The following is a 26,343-nucleotide window of genomic DNA, read 5'->3' on the forward strand; positions in this document are numbered from 1 at the left end:
ATCGGAAATTGAGAATGTTTGTGCACATGCTGTGGAAATAAATGTGCGGATTTGCAGCTTTTTATTTTCTGCAGCATGTCAATTCTTTTTGCGGATCTTCAGCGTTTCTGCACCCTTTGACTTCCATTGTGTCAGGCCAATCCGCAGCAAACCCGCAGGTTTAAAAAAGATCTGCGGTTTTGCTGTGGATGTGCGCGTGTGGGCGGAGACTGTGTGTGTGTGGAGAAGATGTGCGTGTCTGTATGCGGGTGTTTGTGTGTGTCTGCGGGGGTCTGCGGAGATGTGTGGGGCTGTGTGTGTGCGGGGCTGTGTGTGTCTGAGTGTGTGTGGGTCTGCGGGGATGTATGTGTGTGTGTGTGTTTCTGGTGCAGAAAATTGCACGGGAGCCCATGTCATTTTAACAATTTTTTCTTTTATAAATTAAACAGATATTGTGTTTAAGGCCGGGGTCACACTTGTGAGAAACTCGCACGAGTTTCTCGCATCAATACCCGGCACTGCGGGTACCGGAGTGTGCGGCTGCATGTATTTCTATGTAATTGAACGCTACTAAATATTGGGTTTGGTATTATCTATTTATCTATCTATCTATACCTATAGATAGATAATAATAATAATTTTTATTTATATAGCGCCAACATATTCCGCAGCACTTTACAATTAGCGGGGACATGTACAGACAATAAATTCAATACAAGTTAAGACAATTTAAACAGTGACATTAGGAGTGAGGTCCCTGCTCGCAAGCTTACAATCTATAGATGGATAGATATATCTATAGATAGAGAATAGATAGATCTATAGATAGATAGGTCGATAGATAGATAGATAATGGATAGATAGATTGATTGATAGATATATAAATCTATCAATCCATTATCTATCTATATATCTATCTACCTATCTATTATCTATCTTATCTAGAAAAAGAAAGCAGAAAGCAGCACCAAAAGAAAACAAAGGTCCACATCCTGGACTGAAACGTCGCACATGGGCCAATAAATTACACATATTTTTTTCTATTGGAGTGCTGCCTTCGTTTTTCTTGATAATATCTATCTATCTATCTATCTATCTATCTATCTATCTATCTATCTATCTATCTATCTATCTATCTATCTATCTGTTTGTGTGAACATGATTCCTCAATGGAGTATGTAAATAAAGAGGTTGGACAAGAAATTACATCACAATTCTTTTTTTTTTTTTTGTTCAATAATTGATCTTTATTTAGCTTTCAAAAACGCATACAAATCCGCATGAAAAAACGCATGACAATCCGCATAAAAAACGCATCAAATCCGTGTGGATTTTTACCTGCGTTTTCTGCCAAGATATGCAGAGCCTGCGCAGAAAATTCCACATGCAAATCTGCAGCGTGTGCACATACCCTTAAAGCGGAAGCCACCAGAATAGTGGACAGGTCACGTCTTTTAGCAGCTTCACAGCTTTCAAAGCCTGAAGTGGTTAAAAGAACTTACAAAAGATGGAACATATGTACAGCAGGACGGTTTAACATTGCTGTGCTTATGTTCATTCTTTCTGGCTTTTTTTTAGTGCTTTTGCTGATTTCAAGCGGAATTAGTCTGAAAAAGATGTGTGCACGTACTCTAAGACGGAATGGGAAAATTCAAAGAGGTAGCATAATTTGGAGTTAGCAATTATCTGGATCACCTCTTGCATAAGCTTGGATTGCCAATGGTCAAAGCAACACAAACTCACGCTGACACTAGCCAGCTCCGTCCTAATATATCTTCTTGCCTGCTAATGATCCAGTCAGCTAGCATTAGGTAATTGTCAGATTGTGGGACTACACATATTGCAGTGCTGAGCTGATTACCTAATTTTGTTGCCAGAATCTCGAACTGCAAGGTCACATAACAGTTGCTTATTTCTGATGATACAGAGACAATCTCAGACTTAGTTTTGTAAAAGCATCAGCTTTTATGGTCGGCCTCTTGAGGCCAAAATAGCTGATGATGAGCAATGATTTGATATGAAACTACAGCAAATGCTAATTAACTGTAAAATATCTCAAGGACATAACGGTCTGGAAATGTTTATATATGTTTATACAGAGCAAACTTTGGCCAAGCGACCTATCTATATACCCGCATATCTATATATATAGACATAAGTGCTAGCAGTGGAATGAAGACACTGAAGACAATAATGCTACCTGGCGTCTCTTATATTGACAGTGTGGGACAGCTTTGGGAAGCAAATAGGCCAGGAGATATTCGTTCCAGGGGTCTCCAACAAGTGGCCCCCAAAGCAATTTTTTGCAGCCCACAGCCAGCGCCGAACAAGGCCATGTAGCAGAGGGGCAGCTATCGGCGGAGCAAGCACTGTGTATTGAAGGTGCCAATTGCTGTCCCAGCTGTGTCACAGAAAAATAGACACATCTGCACAGCTCACCATCATTGTGTTTATAAGGGGGCTGTGGGACAATCATTCTGTATTTAAGAGGCTATGTGGCCATCATACTGTATATAGAGAACATCTGGGGCCATCGTACTGCACATAGAGGCTGTTGGGTCTCAGTAAACTAGGCAGTGTGACACCATTCATGTATGACTTCTATGTAGCAGCTACACAGAATGAACTTTTGCTCCAGCCAAAATTTAACAGTGCGCCTCACATCTTAATGGGATTTTTTGAAGTGGCCCGGTACCCCATTTTAGATTGAGACCCCTAAGGTATTCCAACAATCATTCCCAAGAATGAGCTAGGGAACGTCGGGAGGATTTCCAATTTGAATACGGTTAATTTTGGCTCCCCTTTGACACTTGATGGTAGCCATATTCAACTGAATACAGTGCCAACTCCTTCACAGAGGAGCAGACATGGGTAATCAGAACATGCTCAGTGACACATTTGGGGCTTATATAACAATGACTTTGGTTCATGTGCACCTGCCACTGGTTGTCATCAGCTACTATTTGAGCTGTAAAACATCCAATACCATAGAGACTTGCCAAATAAAATGTCTGTTTACCCTACAGGCAGGAGCTGAGGACCTGTAACCCTGTGAGCATGACTTATATCTAGCAGATATCCCAGCCAATTCCTAAAGTGTTAGTAAAAGCTGTGAACGGCAGGCCTCTTGAACACTGTGCCCTTGTATACAACACACAGGAGCAGCTGCTGCTTTGGGAAGACGAAAGCAATGAATTTTTATTAAAATAACGTCTTGACTTCATTAAATGTACATTTGCTGGTTGTTATTTTAATTGGTGTGGTGCCATCCATTTTTATGAGTTTGGAACGTCTTTTGCGCCCCTTTGGCTCCATCCAGTAGTGCAAGCTGCCAAATCTCACAGCTGCTGGTGTGGTTTGCCAGTCTTACTAACACACGGCAACACATTTCCTCTTCATATTATGCAACACTGGGAGGACGCTTAATCTTATTACACCAAAGCAGATGTTCTTTGATAATTTGATAGACCTCCCTTACCTAGATGTGTTGTAAATAATTCTCTCTTTGATGGTGATTGAGAGAAATTCAGGAGCACAATATGAGCCTTAATCTAGGTTGTCACAGTTTAACGTCTGGCTGCCAAGGCGTAAAGTATTATTGTCTATTACTCCGCTGCTGTAAGACTGTAAGCAGAACTCATTTCACAGGTTCATGATTAGGTTTAATTATTGGCTTTTTTCTTATTTAATGTGCTGTAACTGCTCATACATAGAAATCTTCTATTTGATCTTATCAAAAAGGTATAGCCCTTCAATTTGATGGAGTATGAGCCTACATTACTGCATTCTGCAGATGGCTAATACATCTGATAACGTATTTCCTGCTGGCTATTAAAAAAAATTGTAAATTGAATTTGCATCTTTAAAAAAAAAAAAGGTCAAACTTTAGTGCTGATTATACTGCAGTACTCCCCCAGTTGTCCTGCAGGATCTCTGGGCCCATTTTATAGTGCAGCGTAATGCAGGTGACTGGGGTCATATATTGTGACTCCTAGAATTTCACAAGCACGACAAGCATGTCTCAAAAAATTGGGTCTATTGCTACTTGTTGTAGCCTAGATCTCGCAGTGCGGCCCAATTCACATGCATTACGCTGTGATGTAGCAGCGGCAGATAGCGATCCTGGTCTGCATGACGTGCGTCGCAGCCAAAGTCACCATGTAGCTCCAGTCTAAGACTACACCCCCGAGTACTGCAGGAACTAAGTACAGTCATTGATAGACCATTATTTTTAATCTTTAAAGAGTCCATAATAACAGGGTCTGTACCACAGGACTGGCGAATAGCAAATGTGGTGCCAATATTCAAAAAAGGGGCAAAAACTGAACTCGGTAATTATAGGCCAGTAAGCTTAACCTCTACTGTGGGTAAAATCCTGGAGGGCATTCTAAGGGATGCTATACTGGAGTATCTGAAGAGGAATAACCTTATGACCCAGTATCAGCACGGGTTTACTAGGGACCGTTCATGTCAGACTAATTTGATCAGCTTCTATGAAGAGGTAAGTTCCGGACTGGACCAAGGGAACCCAGTGGACGTAGTGTATATGGACTTTTCCAAAGCTTTTGATACGGTGCCACACAAAAGGTTGTTACATAAAATGAGAGTAATGGGGATAGGGGAAAATATGTGTAAGTGGGTTGAGAGCTGGCTCAGGGATAGGAAACAAAGGGTGGTTATTAATGGAGCACACTCGGACTGGGTTGCGGTTAGCAGTGGGGTACCACAGGGGTCAGTATTGGGCCCTCTTCTTTTTAACATATTTATTAATGACCTTGTAGGGGGCATTCAGAGTAGAATTTCAATATTTGCAGATGACACTAAACTCTGCAGGGTAATCAATACAGGGGAGGACAATTTTATATTACAGGATGATTTATGTAAACTAGAAGCTTGGGCTGATAAATGGCAAATGAGCTTTAATGGGGATAAATGTAAGGTCATGCACTTGGGTAGAAGTAATAAGATGTATAACTATGTGCTTAATTCTAAAACTCTGGGCAAAACCGTCAATGAAAAAGACCTGGGTATATGGGTGGATGACAAACTCATATTCAGTGGCCAGTGTCAGACAGCTGCTACAAAGGCAAATAAAATAATGGGATGTATTAAAAGAGGCATAGATGCTCATGAGGAGAACATAATTTTACCTCTATACAAGTCACTAGTTCGACCACACTTAGAATACTGTGCACAGTTCTGGTCTCCGGTGTATAAGAAAGACATAGCTGAACTGGAGCGGGTGCAGAGAAGAGCGACCAAGGTTATTAGAGGACTGGGGGGTCTGCAATACCAAGATAGGTTATTACACTTGGGGCTATTTAGTTTGGAAAAACGAAGACTAAGGGGTGATCTTATTTTAATGTATAAATATATGAGGGGACAGTACAAAGACCTTTCTGATGATCTTTTTAATCATAGACCTGAGACAGGGACAAGGGGGCATCCTCTACGTCTGGAGGAAAGAAGGTTTAAGCATAATAACAGACGCGGATTCTTTACTGTAAGAGCAGTGAGACTATGGAACTCTCTGCCGTATGATGTTGTAATGACTGATTCATTAATTAAATTTAAGAGGGGACTGGATACCTTTCTGGAAAAGTATAATGTTACAGGGTATATACACTAGATTCCTTGATAAGGCGTTGATCCAGGGAACTAGTCTGATTGCCGTATGTGGAGTCGGGAAGGAATTTTTTTCCCCATGGTGGAGTCACTCTTTGCCACATGGTTTTTTTTTGCCTTCCTCTGGATCAACATGTTAGGGCATGTTAGGTTAGGCTATGGGTTGAATTAGATGGACTTACAGTCTTCCTTCAACCTTAATAACTATGTATGTAACTATGTAACTATGGTGATCTTGAAACTGCTGTGTCAGACTGCCTCATTACATATAAAGAATTCCTACGTTTTAATTGCGACTTGACTTGCGGCAACTACAACACCTAGGGTAAAAACGCCAGGAAAAAAACTCACTATCTAGACAAACCCTGAAAACACTACAAAAACTCCAGATATTTTATATGTAGAATTTACAGTTTTTGTCTGTACACTTTAAAGTAATAACTGGATATGAAACACCAATGAAAATTCCATGAAAAAAAAAATCACAGCAAAACGCTGTGAATTAATATTTAAGCTATGTCTTTTTGTCAACCCAAAAATTGGCATGATTTTGTTCTGGCGGCTTGTGTTGTCATATAAACCTTCTTTTGCCTAGCTGTTTATGGTTTATGGTATGCTGTATATATAATTATATATATGTTAACCTTTCTTTAGGGCTGATGAAGTGGGCATGATAATGACCAATCTTGAAAAAGCTCATCTGGTAAGTAGTCTACTAACATTATTGTTTTCAATCATTTTGTACATCTCATGTGTTATTAAAGGTATATTCTTAAGTTTAAAAGTTATCCCTTATCTATGGCATAGGGGATAACTTCCCAATCGTTGGAACCCTCACCGATACTGAGATTGGAGCGGTGATCGATCATAGGCACTGCTGCTCTATTCATTCTTAATGGGATCACTGGAGACAGCAAAGTATAAGCACTTACCTGTGTATGTGTATTGTGCGTAGTCTCATCCGAATGTGATTGCTTCTGCAGAAAGCATATGACCTTCTTTACCCCATTCAAAGAAATCGGACAGGAGCTTCTGTAAGAAATCTGCTGTGAGAGAATACAGCCGAACAGTTTTTCATAGTTATGCATATGATTTTATTAGTAGCAGTATCCATGCATTAAAGGATCGAGTGTATGAAATCAGCTGACACATGCAATTGGAGAAATGAGTAAAACATGAAAACCTGATAGTTCATAATAAAATACAGTAAAAAAAACCTTTAAAGAGTAGTGTAGCGTGCAGTTCCTCATCATTAGTGTAAAATCAGTACCAATGTTCTTATTACCAGTTTTACCAAAGCTACACACACATGCAATTTCTGTCCTAGATATATACAGGGAGTATCACTCTACCTTGTGTAATGCCCATCAGTTTCACATAAATATAATACTAATTGATACCGCGCTAAGGTGATACAGACCATACACTTAAATACACTGTAACTTGATAGACAACACGCACTTAAGAACAACATTAATTGTGTGCTAATGTGCTAGTTGTCCAACTTCCCGATACACTCCAGATACCGCCGACACTGCGGTCACTCACAAAAACAACTGTACCATGCGCTATCAGGATCTAAAAATAAATGCTGTGTATAGCTCTTACCATATGTTGTCTTGTACGAATTCCTGGTGAATGCTCCGCAAATGCTAGTAGCTGATGCAGGGGTAGGCTAGCGCTAGCCAGTAGCGGATGGGTGAGCAAGTGTACACTGATCAACCGCGACCAGTGTGTGGTGCAGAAGCTCAGTGCAGCGCCAGGAAACGTCCCGGCCGGAGACGTCCCTGGTTGCACTACAAAAAAATGGCCGCCGCTGACAAGCAGCGTGTGATGTCACGGGCCTACGGAGTCTCGCTGAGACCAAAAAGCTGTTAGGTTAGCTTTTTGGTCTCAGCGAGACTCCGTAGGCCCGTGACGTCACACGCTGCTTGTCAGCGGCGGCCATTTTTTTGTAGTGCAACCAGGGACGTCTCCGGCCGGGACGTTTCCTGGCGCTGCACTGAGCTTCTGCACCACACACTGGTCGCGGTTGATCAGTGTACACTTGCTCACCCATCCGCTACTGGCTAGCGCTAGCCTACCCCTGCATCAGCTACTAGCATTTGCGGAGCATTCACCAGGAATTCGTACAAGACAACATATGGTAAGAGCTATACACAGCATTTATTTTTAGATCCTGATAGCGCATGGTACAGTTGTTTTTGTGAGTGAACGCAGTGTCGGCGGTATCTGGAGTGTATCGGGAAGTTGGACAACTAGCACATTAGCACACAATTAATGTTGTTCTTAAGTGCGTGTTGTCTATCAAGTTACAGTGTATTTAAGTGTATGGTCTGTATCACCTTAGCGCGGTATCAATTAGTATTATATTTATGTGGTGTTTTGTTACAGAAAGGGGCACATTTCTGATGATACCAGCAGCTTGGGGATTTTAGCATACGGTCCCACTTGTGTGGTGGGTTTTAGGGCTGAGCGCCGGTGAAAGTGTTGTATTCTATGCCCATCAGTTTCATCTTGCCCTTGTTATGGAGTGTTATGCCTTCTCTTTTGGGTATTTCCTGGGCATTTTCTACTTATTGGGACATTCAGCTTTCTTTCTGTTAAGATCGGTGGGAATTATTTTTTTTGTGGCCTAGTGGAAGGAGAGGTGGGACATTTACCATCTCATATACCCCAAATTGACCAAGTACATATTCTTACAAATCCATGTTGTTTTAGACAGGATTAGGATCTGAACCATTATTTAATAGAATCAAAGCACATCCCACAAGAATGGTCTCCTGAGTGACATAATTTAACATTTTTATTATCTCCAAAAGTCTGACTTGTATGATGGCTGCTATCTATTTTCCCTTTCTTTTGCAGAGAGCGGAAGCTGCTCAGAGGGAGGTTGAGAGTCTCAGGGAGCAGTTATCATCTGTAAATAATTCCATTAGACTGAACCGTTGTTCTCCGCAAGGATCTACTGGTCTAAATTCTTCCGTGAGTCTTTGTTGGGGGAGGTCTGTTACCTAATATCTATACCTAATTAACTCTACCTGCCACCAACAGAAATAGCTTCTTCCAGGCCCCAATCTTCTGATGGAACATCCCAAGCAAAGGAGTCAGGTTTAGCTGCACATAGTCCTCTATTTTGCCCGAAACCACGATGCCCAGATATTTAAACTCATGTACCACCCTCAAGGGGATCCCAGGTCCAAGTGTCAGAGGAGCCGCCACGTCCATGGGCAACAACACAGACTTATCCCAATTAATAGATAAACCGGAAAGAGACCCAAATTTAGTAATACTGTTCATAACGGCCCCCAGAGACTCCTGCGCATCTTCCAAGAACAATAACACATTGTCCGCGTACAGGGCTATCTTTTCTTCATAATTCCCATACCAATCTCCCTTTTTCTAATAGGGATGACCAAAGGTTATACAGTACATTGACACTCAGAATACAGTACATTGACACTCAGATCTTCTTATATGTCAGAAGTCAAACTGTGAATTATTTTGGAAGGTGTTGGATATATGGAAAATGCAAAGATGTGTAAAATAATTTTAGTAATTCTTCCTATGTACATTTCAACTGTATGTCTACTCACTTGTTCCTAAGTATTTGATGCTGATTTCGTACTGAATTTTTACATGTCTAGTTCTGTTTGACTCCGGTGACATATGACATATTGCATGTGAATGGCCAGCCTAACCCTTCAGTTGTAATTTTTGGGGGGGATTTAAATTAACTGTGAAAAGCACAAATGACAAATATTTTGGTTTCCCGATACCACCGCTCTTGTGTGTCATAGTCTACAGTGAGATCATTTAGATGGGCAGTGATTGGTTACTACAATCACATGACATTTTGCCACTATAGAGCAAACAACATGTACCAGCAATGCAGTGACTGAGTAAACCTCACCCTTTGTACTGTATTGATACATTGTGGTTGTAATGCGACTTCTGATGCAAAATGGCAACCAAAAAGCCGCCCTTTAGTAAAGACACTGTGTTTTTACCGCAGCCTTTGAAAATCAAGACAAAAAATATAATGCAACTGCAACATGTGAACAAAGTTCATCTGCTCTTTGTTAAATTTTTAGCAGACCTGAGGTGGTTTATCCAATGTAACCCATCCTACTAGATGAACCTATTAATTTCTACGTGTGCACACTGTGCCAGCCATCAAAGTGTATGAGCCTTAAATAGCAACTTTAGCGTTTTGTGTTTTTTTTTATTTCAGCACTGTAGTGGCGCTACTAATCTAGGTTCCCTGCCCCTAGTCTTATACTTTCCAGCTTCCAGCTTCATCTTTTATCAGTGCCACTCCGCTTGGTCTTCAGTAGTTTTTGACCTGCTGAATTGCTCCAGTGTTTGCCAGGTGATCCGGAAGTTAAAACTCAATGAACTAAATTTACTGCTTATTTTAAATTTTTGTGGAAATTCCAAAACTGAAAAGTGGGGCGTGCAATATTATTCGTCCCCTTTAACTTAATACTTTGCTGTGCCAACTTTTGCTGCGATTACAGCTGCAAGTCGCTTGGGGTATGTCTCTATTAGTTTTGTACATCGAGAGACTGAAATTCTTGCCCATTCTTCCTTTGCAAACAGCTCGAGCTCAGTGAGGTTTCATGAAGATCATTTGTGAACAGCAGTTTTCAACTCTTTCCACAGATTCTCAATTAGATTAAGGTCTGGACTTTGACTTGGCCATTCTAACACCTGGATACATTTATTTGTGAACCATTCCATTGTAGATTTTGCGTTATATTTGGGATCATTGTCTTGTTGGAAGACAAATCTCCATCCCAGTCTCAGGTCTTTTGCAGACTCCAACAGGTTTTCTTCAAGAATGGTCCTGTATTTGGCTCCATCCATCTTCCCATCAATTTTAACCATCTTCCCTGTCCCTGCTGAAGAAGAGCAGGCCCAAACCATGATGCTGCCACCACCATGTTTGACAGTGGGGTTTGTGTGTTCAGGGTGATGTGCTGTGTTGCCTTTACGCCCAACATATTGTTTGGCATTGTTGCCAAAAAGTTCGATTTTGGTTTCATCTGACCAGAGCACCTTCTTCTACATGTTTGGTGTGTCTCCCAGGTGGCTTGTTGCAAACTTTAAACAACACTTTTTATGGATATCTTTGAGAAATGGCTTTCTTCTTACCACTCTTCGATAAAAGCCAGATTTGTGCAGTGTACGACTGATTGTTGTCCTATGGACAGACTGTCCCACCTCAGCTGTAGATCTCTGCAGTTCATCCAGAGTGATCATGGGCCTCTTGGCTGCATCTCTGATCAGTCTTCTCCTTGTTTGGGATGAAAGTTTAGAGGGACGGCCAGGTCTTGGTAGATTTGCAGTGGTATGATACTCTTTCCATTTCAATATAATCGCTTGCGCAGTGCTCCTTGGGATGTTTAAAGTTTTGGAAATCATTTTGTATCCAAATCCAGCTTTAAACTTCTCCACAACAGTATCACGGACCTGCCTGTTGTGTTCCTTGATCTTCATGATGCTCTCTGTGCTTCAAATAGAACCCTGAGACTATCACAGAGGAGGTGTATTTATACTGAGACTTGATTGCACACAGGTGGATTATATTTATCATCATTATGCATTTAGGAAAGCATTGGATCATTCAGAGATCCACAATGAACTTCTGGAGTGAGTTTGCTGCACTGAAAGTAAAGGGGCCGAATATTATTATTTTTTTTAAATTCGTTTATTAATTCCAGAATAAACAAATAATGCACACATTAGCATTTATCATCATCAATTATACCACCGGATACAAAGAATTACAGAATATTGTCATATCCAGAACTTACAGAGGTAATAAACTGTGCATGCTAAATCACTAGCATCTATAAAATATCTACTATACAACTTGAACCGTTAACAGTAAGTCGCCAAAAGGAAAAACAGAGCTGAATCCTACTCCACAAGCGATGTCCCAGAACCACAAGCCCATCCTCCCGTGCATGTGTCTAATCAGCGCAGACTACAGAGTATGATAAGAGGAGTTCCATCTACGCCAGATTTTTTCGAATTTACCTGGGCATCCTCTATTTTGGTACAGTGTTCTTTCATATGGAACGACCGAGTTCACCAAATCGATCCAAACTCTGAGAGACGGGGAGGAACCACCCATCCACCTTAGCGCCAGTACCTTCCGCGCCAAGAAGAGCGTCTCTCGAAGAAAGATCCCAGTATAGTGATCCCAGGCCTCTGCATCCCACACCCCGAATAAGCAGGTCAATGGCTCAAGTGGAACAGGGATTGACAATAAAGATGTTAATAATGTCGTGACCTCTTTCCAATAGTGAGAAATTACCGGGCACCTCCAAATCATATGGATAAAATCTGCACCTTGTGCATGACATCGCAAGCAATCTGACGAATGGAGGCGACCCATTTTAAAGAGTCGCGTTGGGGTCAAATAGGTCTGATATACAATATACAGCTGGGTCATCCTGTTATTAACTGAAGGAGAAACTTTAGTTGGAGACTCTAGAATATCTTCCCATTCCTCTCCCATTGTATCAGGAAGAAGTCCCTCCCACTTCTTTTTAAGAGAGTTAATAGTAGACCCATCTCCCACGGATAACAGATATGTATATAAAGAGGAAATGAGTCCCTGAGGACCTTGTGAGTTGAGAATGCCTATCAGAGGTAGAGATGAGATCGCTCGACCCGCACCTATATTTCGCATATATGATTGGAAAGCTGACCTTAGCTGTAAATAACGGAAGAATTGAGATCTTGGGATATTGTAGGTATCCCGTAATTGTTCAAAGGATACAAAAACCCCTTGGTCATATACATTGCCCACCGAAAGAACACCGTATGAGATCCAGAACTCAGTAGATGGGTGATTCAGTAATTCTGGGAAATAACTATTATGCCATAGTGGCATCTCAGCTATTACATCTGCAAATGTGATAACTTTTTTGATTTGTCTCCATATCACTCTCGCCAGTCGAAGCAAAGGCAGCAAACGGGGAGCATTAACTTTCTCTGTTTCCAGAAATCCCAATGGGCAATCAATCCGGGCAGAGTGAAGTAAATGACTCTCTGAATTAGGTAAAGAGTTATTAGGCATCCATTTGCTCAATGCCTTGGCCTGTCCGGCAAGATAGTATAAGTAAAAGTCTGGTAAAGCCGCCCCACCCCCCCTTTTTGGTCTCTGCAGAGTAGATAGTTTAAGTTTGGGTCTAGTCTTTCCCCATATAAAGGATGTGGTTAGAGAATTTAACTTTGCGAAGAAAGACTTCGGTATATTCGGGTATTGGCATGGCACTGTGTTGGAGACAATAGTTAAGTTTGGGGAGTAATATCATTTTAATTAAATTGATGCGGCCTGCAACAGAGAGGGGGAGTTTGCTCCAGGTTATAAATTTAGATTTGACCAGGTCTAATAGTGGGTAAATGTTAAGTTGTAGGTCTAGCCGACTATATTGGGACATATGAATACCCAAATATTTGAAACTGGAGACTACAGGTAGCGACGAGAGATTTTCGAGACAGGGTATCGGAGCATGAGACAGAGGCATTAGGGCAGATTTGTCCCAATTTATATAGAGACCAGAGAATTTACTAAATTTGTCGATGGTCATTATTACTTGCGGTAGCGTTTCTTCTATTTTATCCATAAATATGATCATGTCATCGGCATAAAGACCGATGGTATCCACACGATCCGCAATATTAATTCCCTTGATATCTATAGAGGATCTTATACGTATTGCTAAAGCTTCTATCGCGAGGGCAAAGAGAGCCGGGGATAGGGGACACCCTTGACGGGTTCCCCTGTGCAAAGTAAAAGAATCAGAGATAGAATTATTCACAATTACCCGTGCCCTAGGATTCCTATATAGCGTATCTATCCCTCTAATAAATTTGTCCCCAAAACCGTATTTCCGTAGGCATGCGGAAAGGAAAGGCCACTCAGAGTTGAACGCTTTGGCTGTATCTAGTGACGCCAGTGCCCAGTTATTATCCAGTTCTAAAGAGCTATATTGAATCACTGATTGGACCCGTCTAATATTGATGGAGGTACTTTTCCCGGGCATAAAGCCAGTTTGATCTGGGTGTATAAGGTCTAGTATGATCATATTTAGTCTGGTGGCCAAGATTTTAGTGAAGATCTTATAATCTACATTCACCAATGATATAGGGCGATATGTGTTATGGACTGGTGGTTTAGAAGCGACATGTGACTAGCTCTGAGCAGGTGGTAACTATACAGACCGCAGTTCCTGATCTTAACACAACACTAGCAGTAGCCGTGGGATGTTCCTGTCACTCCCTGGACACCTCGTCACAGCCGGAGAACTAGCTACCCCTAAAGGTAGAAACAGGAAAGCTATCTTGCCTCAGAGAAAATCCCCAAAGGATAGGACAGCCCCCCACAAATAATGACTGTGAGAGGAGAAGGAAATGACATACGTAGTATGAAACAAGATTTAACAAAGGAGGCCACTTCTAGCTAGATAGATAGTACAGGAAAGAACACTGTGCGGTCAGTAATAAAAACTAGAAAAAGTCCACCGCAGAGAAATGCAAAAATCTCCACACCTGACTAAAGGTGTGGAGGGCAAAATCTGCTGCCCAGAGCTTCCAGCTTAGCTGAATAGATCCATACTGATAAGCTGGACAAATGAGCAAAACATAGAATGTGCTGAACAATAAGTCCACAACAAGTGGACTGCAAAAGGACAAGCAAGGACTTATCTTTGCTGAAAGGGTCAGAGTGTCAGGGAAATCCAAAAGAGCAATAACTCCAAGCAGGAACAATTGACAACTGGCAATGATTGAGGGAAAAGGCCAGACTAAAATAGCCGAGCCAGAAAGACGATCAGTGGAAGCAGCTGCTGATGCTAAATCCAAGAAGCAGCTATACCACTCAAAACCACAGGAGGGAGCCCAAGAGCAGAACTCACAAAAGTGCTACTTACAACCACCGGAGGGAGCCCAAGAGCGGAATTCACAACAGATATGACCCACACTCCAGGGGGTCCTTTCCCTCCTTCTTAAGTACAATAATATTTGCATCGTAAAATGTTTCAGGCATAGACTCTCCCTCCCATATACCCCGGAGCACCTTCAATAAAAGTGGTGCCAGATGGCTCCGATATTTTTTATAGAACTCAGCGGGAAACCCGTCAGGTCCAGGGGCCTTCCCGGTAGCCATGTCCACTATAGCATGTTCCACTTCCTCCAGAGTAAACTCGGCCTCCATAAAGGCCTGCTGGGTTGGACTCAGTGAGGGGAACGCTATGTCTGATAAATAGTCCACACACTCAGGGACACCAAAACCACCGTCAGATTTGTACAATGACTTATAGTAATTACAAAAACATCGAAGAATCTCTTCAGTTGAGGATACCAACGAACTATCAGGTGCCCGAATCTGTAGTACTGTATTAGAGGTGTTATGTTGGCGTACTAAAAAGGCTAGAAGTGTACTGGCCTGATTCCCCAATTCAAAATAGGATTGACGGGTAAAAAATAATTTGCGCTTCGACTTAGTATCTATATGTTGGGTGTATAATCTTTGGGAGGTAAGCCATTCCACCCTGTTACCATTGGTCTGATTAGCCACATAGGCGGCCTCCGAATCCCTCAGTCGCCGCTCCATCTCATCATCCTCCCTTGCCGTCACCCTTTTAATGTAGGAAATTGTGGAGGACAAACATCCCCTTAAGTATGCCTTTAGAGTGTCCCAAAACAGTTTAAGATTCGAGGGGTCTGGGAGAGTAGAGACAAAACAGCTCAACTGATCAACCGTTCTATCACTAGAGTCTATCAATTTCAACCAGAAGGGATTCAATTTCCAAGGTATATAGTTGTTTGGCTGACCGTATTTAAATTTGAGAATGACTGGACTGTGATCTGATATTCCCCTATTATACCATGTTCGATACTATCTACCCATAATGCCAGGTCACTAGATCCAAATATGTAATCTATGCGAGATAGAGACTGTCTAGTTGATGAATGACAGGTATATTCTTTTATTTCAGGGTGGCGTGTCCTCCATAAATCTAACCATCCGCTACTGCTCATAAATAGCGCCAATTGAGAGGAGGACTGAGGAGAAGGTCCCCCAAACGTCTCCCCGTCTAGTCTCAATCTGTCTTTAAAATTATCCATGACTAAGTTAAAATCTCCCATACAAATAACACTAGCATTAGGATAACTTAGGGAGAAACCCATTGCCATGCGGAGAACCGATATACTAGCCGGGGGTGGGTTATAAATACATAGTATCACATATTCTCGCGTATTAATAAAGGCATGTACAAAAACAAAGCGACCTTCGGGATCACATCGTGCTTCCCTAGCCTCCCACCTAACATTTCTATATACCAACAGAGAAACCCCTCTGGAGTAACTAGTATGGAATGCGTGAAGGGACCACTGCACCCACGGCTTTTGTATACATTTAACTGTGTTTCTGGTCAGATGTGTCTCTACAAGGGCTACAATATGGGGATGATACCTTTTAATCTGAGAAAATACCTTGATTTTCTTACGGGGGGGTCTTAATACCCCGCATATTCCACGTCATATATATAATCTCAGACCCCATATCTACGCTTAAAAAAAGGAATAACATACATCGCAACCCGGGCAGGGATCAGGAACATCACGCGGAGCACAAAATTATCATTGGCGACTAGCAAACATATCAAACCGTCAAAACTGGTGTAAAAACCCAAACAAAACAAAATTTGAACAGTGGAGAAGTATAATCTTACACTCCTACAGTCAGATAGAAAAGTGGATACCCTCACTGGAACCAGCGTCCGGTATTGTTGATAAGCTCAGCACCAATACAGAGAGCTCCAATTTGTGTTGCCATTAGGTAAGGAGAGCAACTTAGGAGTCCGGTACACTAGACCCCCTGTATGACCGCAACCATTCGGTTGCCTCCGCCGGATCATTAAAGAACAGGGAGGAACCTTCACGGACAATGCGAAGTCGAGCCAGATTAAGCATGGAGTAGATGATGTTCTTATCCCTGAGCTGCTTTTTAACCTCTACAAATCGGACTCGCTGCTTTTGAAGTTCCACAGAAAAGTCCGGGAAGATTGAAATAGCGTTATTGAATTTAATAGGGCTCTTCTGCCTCGCCAAGCGAAGAATCGCATCTCTGTCTCTGCAGTTGAGGAGACGCGCCAAGAAGGGCCGAGGTGGAGTTCCGGGGGGTAGAGGTCTCGTTGGGCCCCGATGGGCCCTCTCCACGGAAAATGTTGAGGAGAATCCATCTCCCAGGGAGGTTCTAAGCCAATCCTCTAGAAATTGCTCAGGCTGCTGACCCTCTGAGCGTTCTGGCAGGCCAATAATGCGAATGTTATTACGGCGCAGTCTGTTTTCCAGGTCATCTGCCTTTTGCTTCCATGCATTCACAGAGCCGGCAGCCTTTGAGAGCTTAGCCTCCATTGGGGTAATGGTGTCCTCTATCTGAGAAACTCTTGTTTCAACCTCAGAGATACGTCCTCTCATAGCCTGCATATCATGTCGCAAGCGGCCCACTTCAGTATGTACGTCTTCTATTTTCTCAGTGAGAGAGGACCTGGTGAGGGATATAGCTTGCATCAATTGCTCAGATGCTTGCTTAAGAGTGAGTTCGCCTTGTTCCCCTCCCTCATTACTGTCAGAAGGGCGATTTTTGCATTGGTTCTGCGAGGGGTTATTTCTGAGGGTACGTACATTGTCAGGGGTATCTTCTCTAGCATATTTCCTCAACTTTTCAGCAGCCCCCCCTCCTTTAGAATGTTGCATGGCGACTAATAGAAGGTCCCCACAAAAGGATCAAGCTTGTGGTTATGGCAGTCTATTCTCCAATAGCAGGGCAGAGTCAGACACCAGGATATACCTCAAGGAGGCAGTTAAGCAGGGAATTACCAAGTATGTGTAGGAGCAGCAACTAAGAATTTATCCAGGCACCGAGTCCCAGAACAGCCCACAGCCCCCACAGGCAAAACAGCAGGGAGGGGGGATAATCCCTCCAGGGTTATGGCGCAGACAGGTGTTTATCTGATAAGGGGGGTGCAGGGCCCAATCTTCCAGGGCACACACCGCACCACCCCTTTATTATTGCAGGCTGTTGGCTCACCTCCTGAGCTGCACCGCGGCTGTACTATATAGCGCCGCTCTCCTTGCTGCTGGAGTGCGCGCTGTAATAATGGCTGCAGCCTTTCTAGGGACCGTCCTCCGCCCGGACCCGGCACCTGTTCTTCTCCTCGGTGTTCCACAGCGTCCCCGCTGTGTGCAGATGTCCGCTCTGTCTCAGGGGAATACACTCGGCCTCGGCTACCGCCGGCGCTGTGTCCTTCCCGCCGGAGCCGTGCTCAAAGATGGCCGCCGCAACTCAGAGACTCCGCCGCCTATTCAGGCCGCTGCTGCCACCGGCGTCCTGGGGCTCCAAAGTCGCCGTTCAGGGGGGTCACCGGACTCCCGAAGTCCAGAAGCACCTCTCCAGCCGGTGCGGACTGCGAATCAGGGGGATTAATGGCAGGATTAAGACCAGGATAACGGGAGCTTCCAGAAGGTGCGTCCTCTCTCTAAGCTTACATAGCCACGCCCCCGGGGCCGAATATTATTGCACGGCCCACTTTTCAGTTTTTGAATTTCCACAAAAAATTTAAAATAAGCAATAAATTTCGTTCAACTTCACAATTGTATTCCACTTGTTGTTGATTCTTTACCAAAAATGTACATTTGGTATCTTTATGTTTGAAGCATGATATGTGGGAAAAGGTTGAAAAGTTCCAGAGAGCTGAATACTTTCGCAAGGCACTGTAGAGACTACCTCTTCATTTATTCTACTCCTGGATACAGCAGCTGGGAGTCAGAGAATCTACATTTTCGAGAAAGCTTCAGGTCTCAGAATTGGCACCTACCTGACACTTATGGCATGTCCCATGGATGTGCAATAAATGTTTAGATTAATAATAAGCCCTTTTGCAGGGACAGACAGTGTACCTATGCCAGAAAAGTAGATGAGCTTTTTCCAGTCCAACAGCTTATCATAATGCACAATTCTACCTGCTTTCGAGGTGGTAGTAGGACCTTTACTGTGGCTGCCTAGATGATATCATTTATATGTCCTCTTCTGCCATAATGATAAAAGAAGACATGGTGGCGTCTGCTGACCAGTCTGTAAAATTACTTGTTCTTTTGTTGAAATCTACTTGTAAGAGCAGCTATTGCCTTCGCCACCTTTTCTGTTTTGCTCAGCAAGTATCTCTGCTTAGAGAAAATAACATTACTCTTAATTTCCAGAGTAACTCAAGTAGGCATGTTCTTGTTTCCATTTCTCCTGGGAAGTTAATGGGATTATACATGTACCTAATGGTATCTGAAGTTTGTGTTAATTGTCTCTATTAGTCAAACCATCATAACAGGTCTTTTTTTTTCTTGTTTTCAGGACAAAAGTGGCTTTTCAATATGTTCTGAATCTCATTTAGAATCGGCTTTAACTTCTAAAGACAGAGAAATTTTAAGACTCCTTAATGATATTCAGCATCTCCAGAACGCTATACAAGAATTGGAAGAGTCATCATCTAATCAAATAGCTGAACTAGAACAACAACTTCTAATCAAAACGGAGGCCATAGAGGTGCAAACATACTTTAACCCCTTCAGAGCCAAGTCTGATTTAGCGTACTTTTTTGTTTTTTTCATTTTTATTTTTCATTCTTGCAGGAGCTTTTTTTATTTTGAATTTTTTTCATCGACATTCTTTTTGCAGTGGCTCTCTTTTGGGGTACATGTAATTTAATATCTAGCTTTTATTAAGTCTGTATGGGGAGAAATGAGAAGAAAAAAATCTGTTGTAGTTTTTAATGTTTTAACCCCTTAACGACCGCCGATACTCCTTTTAACATCAACAGTTAAGGGTACTTATGCCTCAGCGACGCTTTTTAACGGCGCTGAGAAATAAGTGGATAGCGCCCCCAGCGTCGGAAAATCTCCGGGGTCTCCGCAACATGATTCGGGTTTTTACCGAACCCAGTGTTGCGATCACTGTTATTCACGCAAAAAAAGTCAGATTTCATATTTATTTCTCTCTCTGATATGATCTAGCAAATCAGAGGAGAGAGAAATGGGGTCCCCCGAGCTTTACCCGTACCTGCGATGTCCCCCAGTCCCTCCGGCAGTGTCCCCTGGCCCTTGGCATCTTCTTCCGGGAAAAAAATGGGCGCACTCACAGTGCGCCCGCCGATATCTGCCGACCGGCACCCGGCAACAATAGGAGATTTCTCCTATTGGCTCATTTTGATCACTGCGATCAAAATTTTTTAAAAAAATAGTAAATCAACCCCCCCCTTTATCACCCTCTTAGTAAAAATAATAAAATAAAAAATATATATTTATTTCCATTAGGGTTTAGGGTTGGGGCTAAAGTTGAGGTTAGAGTTAGGGTTAGGGTTGGGGCTAGGGTTAGGGTTGGGGTTACAGCTAGGGTTAGAGTTGTGCTAGGGTTAGGGTTGGGGCTAGGGTTAAAGCTAGGGTTAGGGTTGGGCTAGAGTTAGGGCTGGGCTAGGGTTAGGGCTCGAGCTAGTGTTTGGGATAGGATTGGGGCTAGGGTGAGTGTTGGGCTAGTGTTGGGGTTAGAGCTAGGGTTAGGGTTAAGCTAGGGTTAGGGTTGGGCTAGGGTTAGGTTTGGGCTAGGGTTGGGGTTAGGGTTGGGGCTAGGGTTGTGTTGAGGTTAGGGTTGTGGTGTTGGGTTAGGGTTGGGTTGGGATTAGGGCTCACTCTTCTGAGCCCTGCCATGTGCCCATAAAGTGGCTTTCTCCCTTATACGAGGTATGAGCGCACTCAGGAGAAATTGCACAACAAATTTTGTATTCCATTTTTTCCTGATACCCTTGTGAAAATAAAAAAATTTGGTTCCAAAGTAAAACATTTTTGTGAAAAAAGTAAAATGTTAATTTTTTCCTTCCACATTGCTTTAGTTCTCGTGAAGCACCTGAAGGGTTAGTAAACTTTTTGAATGTGGTTTTGCGTACCTTTAGAGTTTAGAATAGTATCACTTTTGGGTATTTTCTGTTATATTGACCACCCAAACTCACTTCAAATGTGAGGTGGTCCCTAATAAAATGGTTTTGTAAATTTTGTTGGAAAAATGAAAAATCACTGGTCAACTTTTAATCCTTATAACATCCTAATAAAAAAAAATATGTTTCAAAATTGTGCTGATGTAAAGTAGACATGTGGGAAATGTTATTTATTAACTGTTTTGTGCAATTTGACTCTTATTTAAGGGCACAAAATTAAAAGTTTGAAAATTGCAACATTTTCAAAATTTTTGCCAAATTTCAGTTTTTTTCATAAATAAATGCAATTCATATCAAATAAATTTTACCACTAACATGAAATACAATATGTCAGGAAAAAACATTCTCAAAATCAGTGGGATCAGTTGAAGCGTTCCAGAGCTATAACCTCATAAATTGACAGTGGTCAGAATTGTAAAAATTGGCTCAGTCATTAAGTACCAAATTGGCTTTGTCATTAAGGGGTTAAATTTTACGCGTTTACTTACTATCAAAACAAAAATATTACCTTTGTTGTGTAGGTCAGAATGATTAAGGTAATACCAGTATATACAGTGGGGGAAAAAAGTATTTAGTCAGCCACCAATTGTGCAAGTTCTCCCAATTAAAAAGATGAGAGAGGCCTGTAATTGACATCATAGGTAGACCACAACTATGAGAGTCAAAATGAGAAAACAAATTCAGAAAATCACCTTGTCTGATTTCGCAAGATTTATTTTGCAAATTATGGTGGAAAATAAGTATTTGGTCATTAACAAAAGTTCATCTCAATATTTTATTTTATATCCTTTGTTGGCAATGACAGAGGTCAAACGTTTTCTGTAAGTCTTCATAAGGTAGACACACTCTCTTGGTGGTATGTTGGCCCATTCCTCCATTCAGATCTTCTCTAGAGCAGTGATGTTTTGGGCCTGTCATTGGGCAGCATGGAATTTCAACTCCCTCCAAAGGTTTTCTATGGGGTTGAGATCTGGAGACTGGCTAGGCCACTCCAGGACCTTCATATGCTTCTTACAAACCAACTCCTTCGTTGCCCTGACAGTGTGCTTGGGATCATTATCAGGCTGAAAGACCCATCCATGTTTCATCTTCAATGCCCTTGCTGATGGAAGGAGGTTTACACTCAAAATCTCACGATACATGGCTCCATTCACTATTTCATGTACACGGATCAGTTGTCCTGGTCCCTTTGCAGAGAAACAGCCCCAGAGCATGATGTTGCCACCCCCATGCTTCACAGTAGGTATAGTGTTCTTTGAATGCAACTCAGCATTCTGTCTCCTCCAAACACGATGAGTTTTGTTTCTACCAAACAGTTCTACTTTGGTTTCATCAGACCATATGACATTCTCCCAATATCATCCAAATGCTCTCTAGCAAACTTCAGATGGGCCCGGACATGTACTGGCTTCTGCAGGATCTGAGTCACTGGTGGTGTAGTGTGTTACTGATGGTAGCCTTTGTTACTGTGGTCGCAGCTCTATGCAGGTCATTCACTAGGTCCCCCCATGTGGTTCTGGGATTTTTGCTCACCGTTCTTGTGATCATTTTGACCCTTCGGGGTGAGATCTTGCATGGAGCCCCAGATCGAGGGAGATTAGTGGTCTTGTATGTCTTCCATTTTCTTATTATTGCTCCCACAGTTGATTTCATCACACCAAGCTGCTTGCCTATTGCAGATTCAATCTTCCCAGCCTGGGCTACAATTTTGTTTCTGGTGTCCGACAGCTCTTTGGTCTTCACCATAGTGGAGTTTGGAGTGTGACTGTTTGAGGTTGTGGACAGGTGTCTTTTATACTGATAACAAGTTCAAACAGGTGCCATTACTACAGGTATTGAGTGGAGGACAGAGAAGCCTCTTAAAGAAGAAGTTACACGTCTGTGAGAGCCAGGAATCTTGCATGTTTTAGGTGACCAAATACTTATTTTCCACCATAATTTGCTAAATAAATCTTGCCAAATCAGACAAGGAGATTTTCTGGATTTGTTTTCTAATTTTGACTCTCATATGATGGTCTTCCTATGATGTCAATTACAGGCCTCTCATCTTTTTAAGTGGGAGAACTTGCACAATTGGTGTCTGACTAAATACTTTTTTTTCCTCACTGTGTATATATTTTATTACTTTTTAACAGTAAAAAAAATTATTTGTTTGTGCATGACCATGATCTGAGAGGTATAGGGTTAAAAAAAATTGTTCTTAGATTTGTGTGAGGGCTTATTGTTTTGTACAATAAGATATCATTTTAGTAAATAAATTTGATCCCTTTTGATTAGCTTTTTTCTGACGTGGAAGAAACAAAATAAACTTTCTTGATTTTTCTTTATAGTTCACTATTTTGTCATTTAGTATAATAGGCATAACTTCATTCTGCAGGTCTTTACGATTGTGATCATACCAAATTCATACAGTTTTGTAATGTTTTACAACTTTTGCACACAATGGAAATCACTTTACTAAAAAAATAAGTTTAGGGGGGGGGTCACCATATTCTGAGACTTATATAACTTTTTATTTTTTCATAGACCGCATTCTGTGAGGGCAAGTTTTTAGTTTTCGCTGCCGTCACTTTTTGTATATACTACTTTTTAATAAATTTAAAAAAAATTGTAGATGGGATGAACAAGAAAAGAAACTTTAAAATTTAAATTTAATTTTGTTTTGTATATCTTTTTTGCTGTTCACTGTTTGGGTTAAATAAAAAAATCGTTTAAGGGTCTCAGCTAATTTTGTAGCTAATCTAGAAAATGTAAGGCTCTCTTCATATCTTGTTAAAGGGAGGCTATCCTCAGAACATGACCTATTACGGTTGTGGCCAAAAGTATTGACACCCCTGCAATTCTGTCAGCTAATACTCAGTTTCTTCCTGAAAATGATTGCAATCACAAATTCTTTGGTATTATTATCTTCATTTAATTTGTCTTAAATGAAAAAACACAAAAGAGAATGAAGCAAAAAGCAAAACATTGATCATTTCACACAAAACTCCAAAAATGGGCCAGACAAAAGTATTGGCACCCTCAGCCTAATACTTGGTTGCATAACCTTTAGCCAAAATAACTGCGACCAACCGCTTCCGGTAACCATCAATGAGTTTCTTACAATGCTCTGCTGGAATTTTAGACCATTCTTCTTTGGCAAACTGCTCCACGTCCCTTATATTTGAAGGGTGCCTTCTCCAAACTGCCATTTTTAAATCTCTCCACAGGTGTTCTATGGGATTCAGGTCTGGACTCATTGCTGGCCACCTTAAAAGTCTCCAGTGCTTTCTCTCAAACCATTTTCTAGTGCTTTTTGAAGTGTGTTTTGGGTCATTGTCCTGCTGGAAGACCCATGACCTCTGAGGGAGACCCAGCTTTCTCACACTGGGCCCTACAATATGCTGCAAAATTTGTTGGTAGTCTTCAGACTTCATAATGCCATGCACACGGTCAAGCAGTCCAGTGCCAGAGGCAGCAAAGCAACCCCAAAACATCAGGGAACCTCCGCCATGTTTGACTGTAGGGGCCGTGTTCTTTTCTTTGAATGCCTCTTTTTTTCTCCTGTAAACTCTGTTGATGCCTTTGCCCAAAAAGCTCTACTTTTGTCTCATCTGACCAGAGAACATTCTTCCAAAACGTTTTAGGCTTTTTCAGGTAAGTTTTTGCAAACTCCAGCCTGGCTTTTTTATGTCTCGGGGTAAGAAGTGGGGTCTTCATGGGTCTCCTACCATACAGTCCCTTTTCATTCAGACGCCGACGGATAGTACGGGTTGACACTGATAGGCTACGTTCACATTTGCGGTCAGCGCCGCAGCGTCGGGCGCCGCATGCGTCATGCGCCCCTATATTTAACATGGGGGCGCATGGACATGCGTTGTGCTGCGTTTTGCGCCGCATGGCCGCAAGCGTTGGACGCAAGAAACGCATCAAGTTGCATTTTTTTTGCGTCCAACTTTCGGCCAAAAACGACGCATGCGGCGCAAAACGCAGCGTTTTAGCGTGCGTTTTGCCGCATTTTTGTTTGCGTTGTGCGCTGCGGCGCCGACGCTGCGGCGCACAACGCAAATGTGAACGTAGCCTTACACCCTCGGACTGCAGGGCAGCTTGAACTTGTTCGGATGTTAGTCGAGGTTCTTTATCCAACATCCGCACAATCTTGCGTTGAAATCTCTTGTCAATTTTTCTTTTCCGTTCACATCTAGGGAGGTTAGCCACAGTGCCATGGGCTTTAAACTTCTTGGTGACACTGCGCACGGTAGACACAGGAACAGTCAGGTCTTTGGAGATGGACTTGTAGCCTTGAGATTGCTCATGCTTCCTCACAATTTGGATTCTCAAGTCCTCAGACAGTTCTTTGGTCTTCTTTCTTTTCTCCATGCTCAATGTGGTACACACAAGGACACAGGACAGAGGTTGAGTCAACTTTAATCCATGTCAACTGGCTGCAAGTGTGATTTAGTTATTGCCAACTCCTATTAGGTGCCACAGGTAAGTTACAGGTGCTGTTAATAACACAAATTAGAGAAGCATCACATGATTTTTCGAACAGTGCCAATACTTTTGTCCACCCCCTTTTTTATGTTTGGTGTGGAATTATATCCAATTTGGCTTTAGGACAATTCTTTTTGTGTTTTTTCATTTAAGACAAATTAAATGAAGATAATAATAACAAAGAATTTGTGTTTGCAATCATTTTCAGGAAGAAACTGAGTATTATCTGACAGAATTGCAGGGGTGTCAATACTTTTGGCCACAACTGTATATGTTTGTATAAAACTTTTTTGGCAATTTTTTTTTTCATAATGCAATATTTATTTAAATAAAAAGCAATTTTCTCACTGGCCATTGGGGATTTTTAGATTCACACTTTCTGGCCTTTCGGGAAACGTTTACAGCAGACTCCTCATTATCCCAGGCAGGATTACAATGCTAGGATCCACCAGTTAGCATGGTCATTATCACACCTAACCCTGATCCATAGAATAATAGAATGATAGAGTTGGAAGGGACCTCCTGGGTTATCTGGTCCAATCCCCTGCTCAAAGCAGGATTCACTAAATCTTCCCAGACATATGTCTGTCCAGCCTCTGTTTGAAAACTTCCATGGAAGGAGAACTCACCACCTCTCGTGGCAGCTGGTTCCACTCATTGATCACCCTTCCCTTCACAAAGACCATTTGCACAATCTCATTAGATACTTCAATGCAAAATATGGGGTTGAGATTGGAATATTATGACTATGTACATGTGTTGTTTCCTGAAACAAAAGGTTGTTAGCATCAATGGCTATTGTGAAAATTCTAAGATTTTTTATATGGATTGAGTTATGTAAAAAATAAATTGCCAATCTTTTTTAAAATACATGTAACACAAAAACCTGATTAATACAATAGGTCATTTTCTGATAACTTTCCTTTAAGAGCTTAGCTTGGTGTAAACCACATGAACAATTCTTTACACCAAACCGAGCTCAAAATGTTGACCTCTTAGCCTCCCTGAGGCCAGTATACATCGCTATCCTTTTTTTTAGTATTGTTCTATGGATTAGTACAAAGAAATATATTAAAAAGTGTATTCTGAGCCGTATATACTGGTATATTGTAGGAAACTACTAGACTTGTGCAGCTTCTGTATTTAGCTCATAAGGCATTGCCTGGATTGGATATATTCATATCTCTGAATACTACATATGACC

At 41.8% G+C, this 26,343-nt stretch overlaps 1 protein-coding gene across 1 annotated transcript in view; it reads left to right on the top strand.

Annotated features, from left to right (window-relative positions):
• CUX2 (cut like homeobox 2) overlaps window positions 1-26,343 on the top strand; it is a 643,055-nt gene that overhangs the window by 514,032 nt on the left and 102,680 nt on the right. The window contains exons 9-11 of the mRNA XM_077292557.1: window positions 6,259-6,307; window positions 8,473-8,589; window positions 19,034-19,225. Coding sequence (XP_077148672.1) covers window positions 6,259-6,307; window positions 8,473-8,589; window positions 19,034-19,225 — 358 coding nt within the window. The remainder of the gene's footprint in view (window positions 1-6,258; window positions 6,308-8,472; window positions 8,590-19,033; window positions 19,226-26,343) is intronic.

Source organism: Ranitomeya variabilis, chromosome 1 (assembly GCF_051348905.1).
Source record: "Ranitomeya variabilis isolate aRanVar5 chromosome 1, aRanVar5.hap1, whole genome shotgun sequence".
Classification (NCBI taxonomy): Eukaryota; Metazoa; Chordata; class Amphibia; order Anura; family Dendrobatidae; genus Ranitomeya; species Ranitomeya variabilis.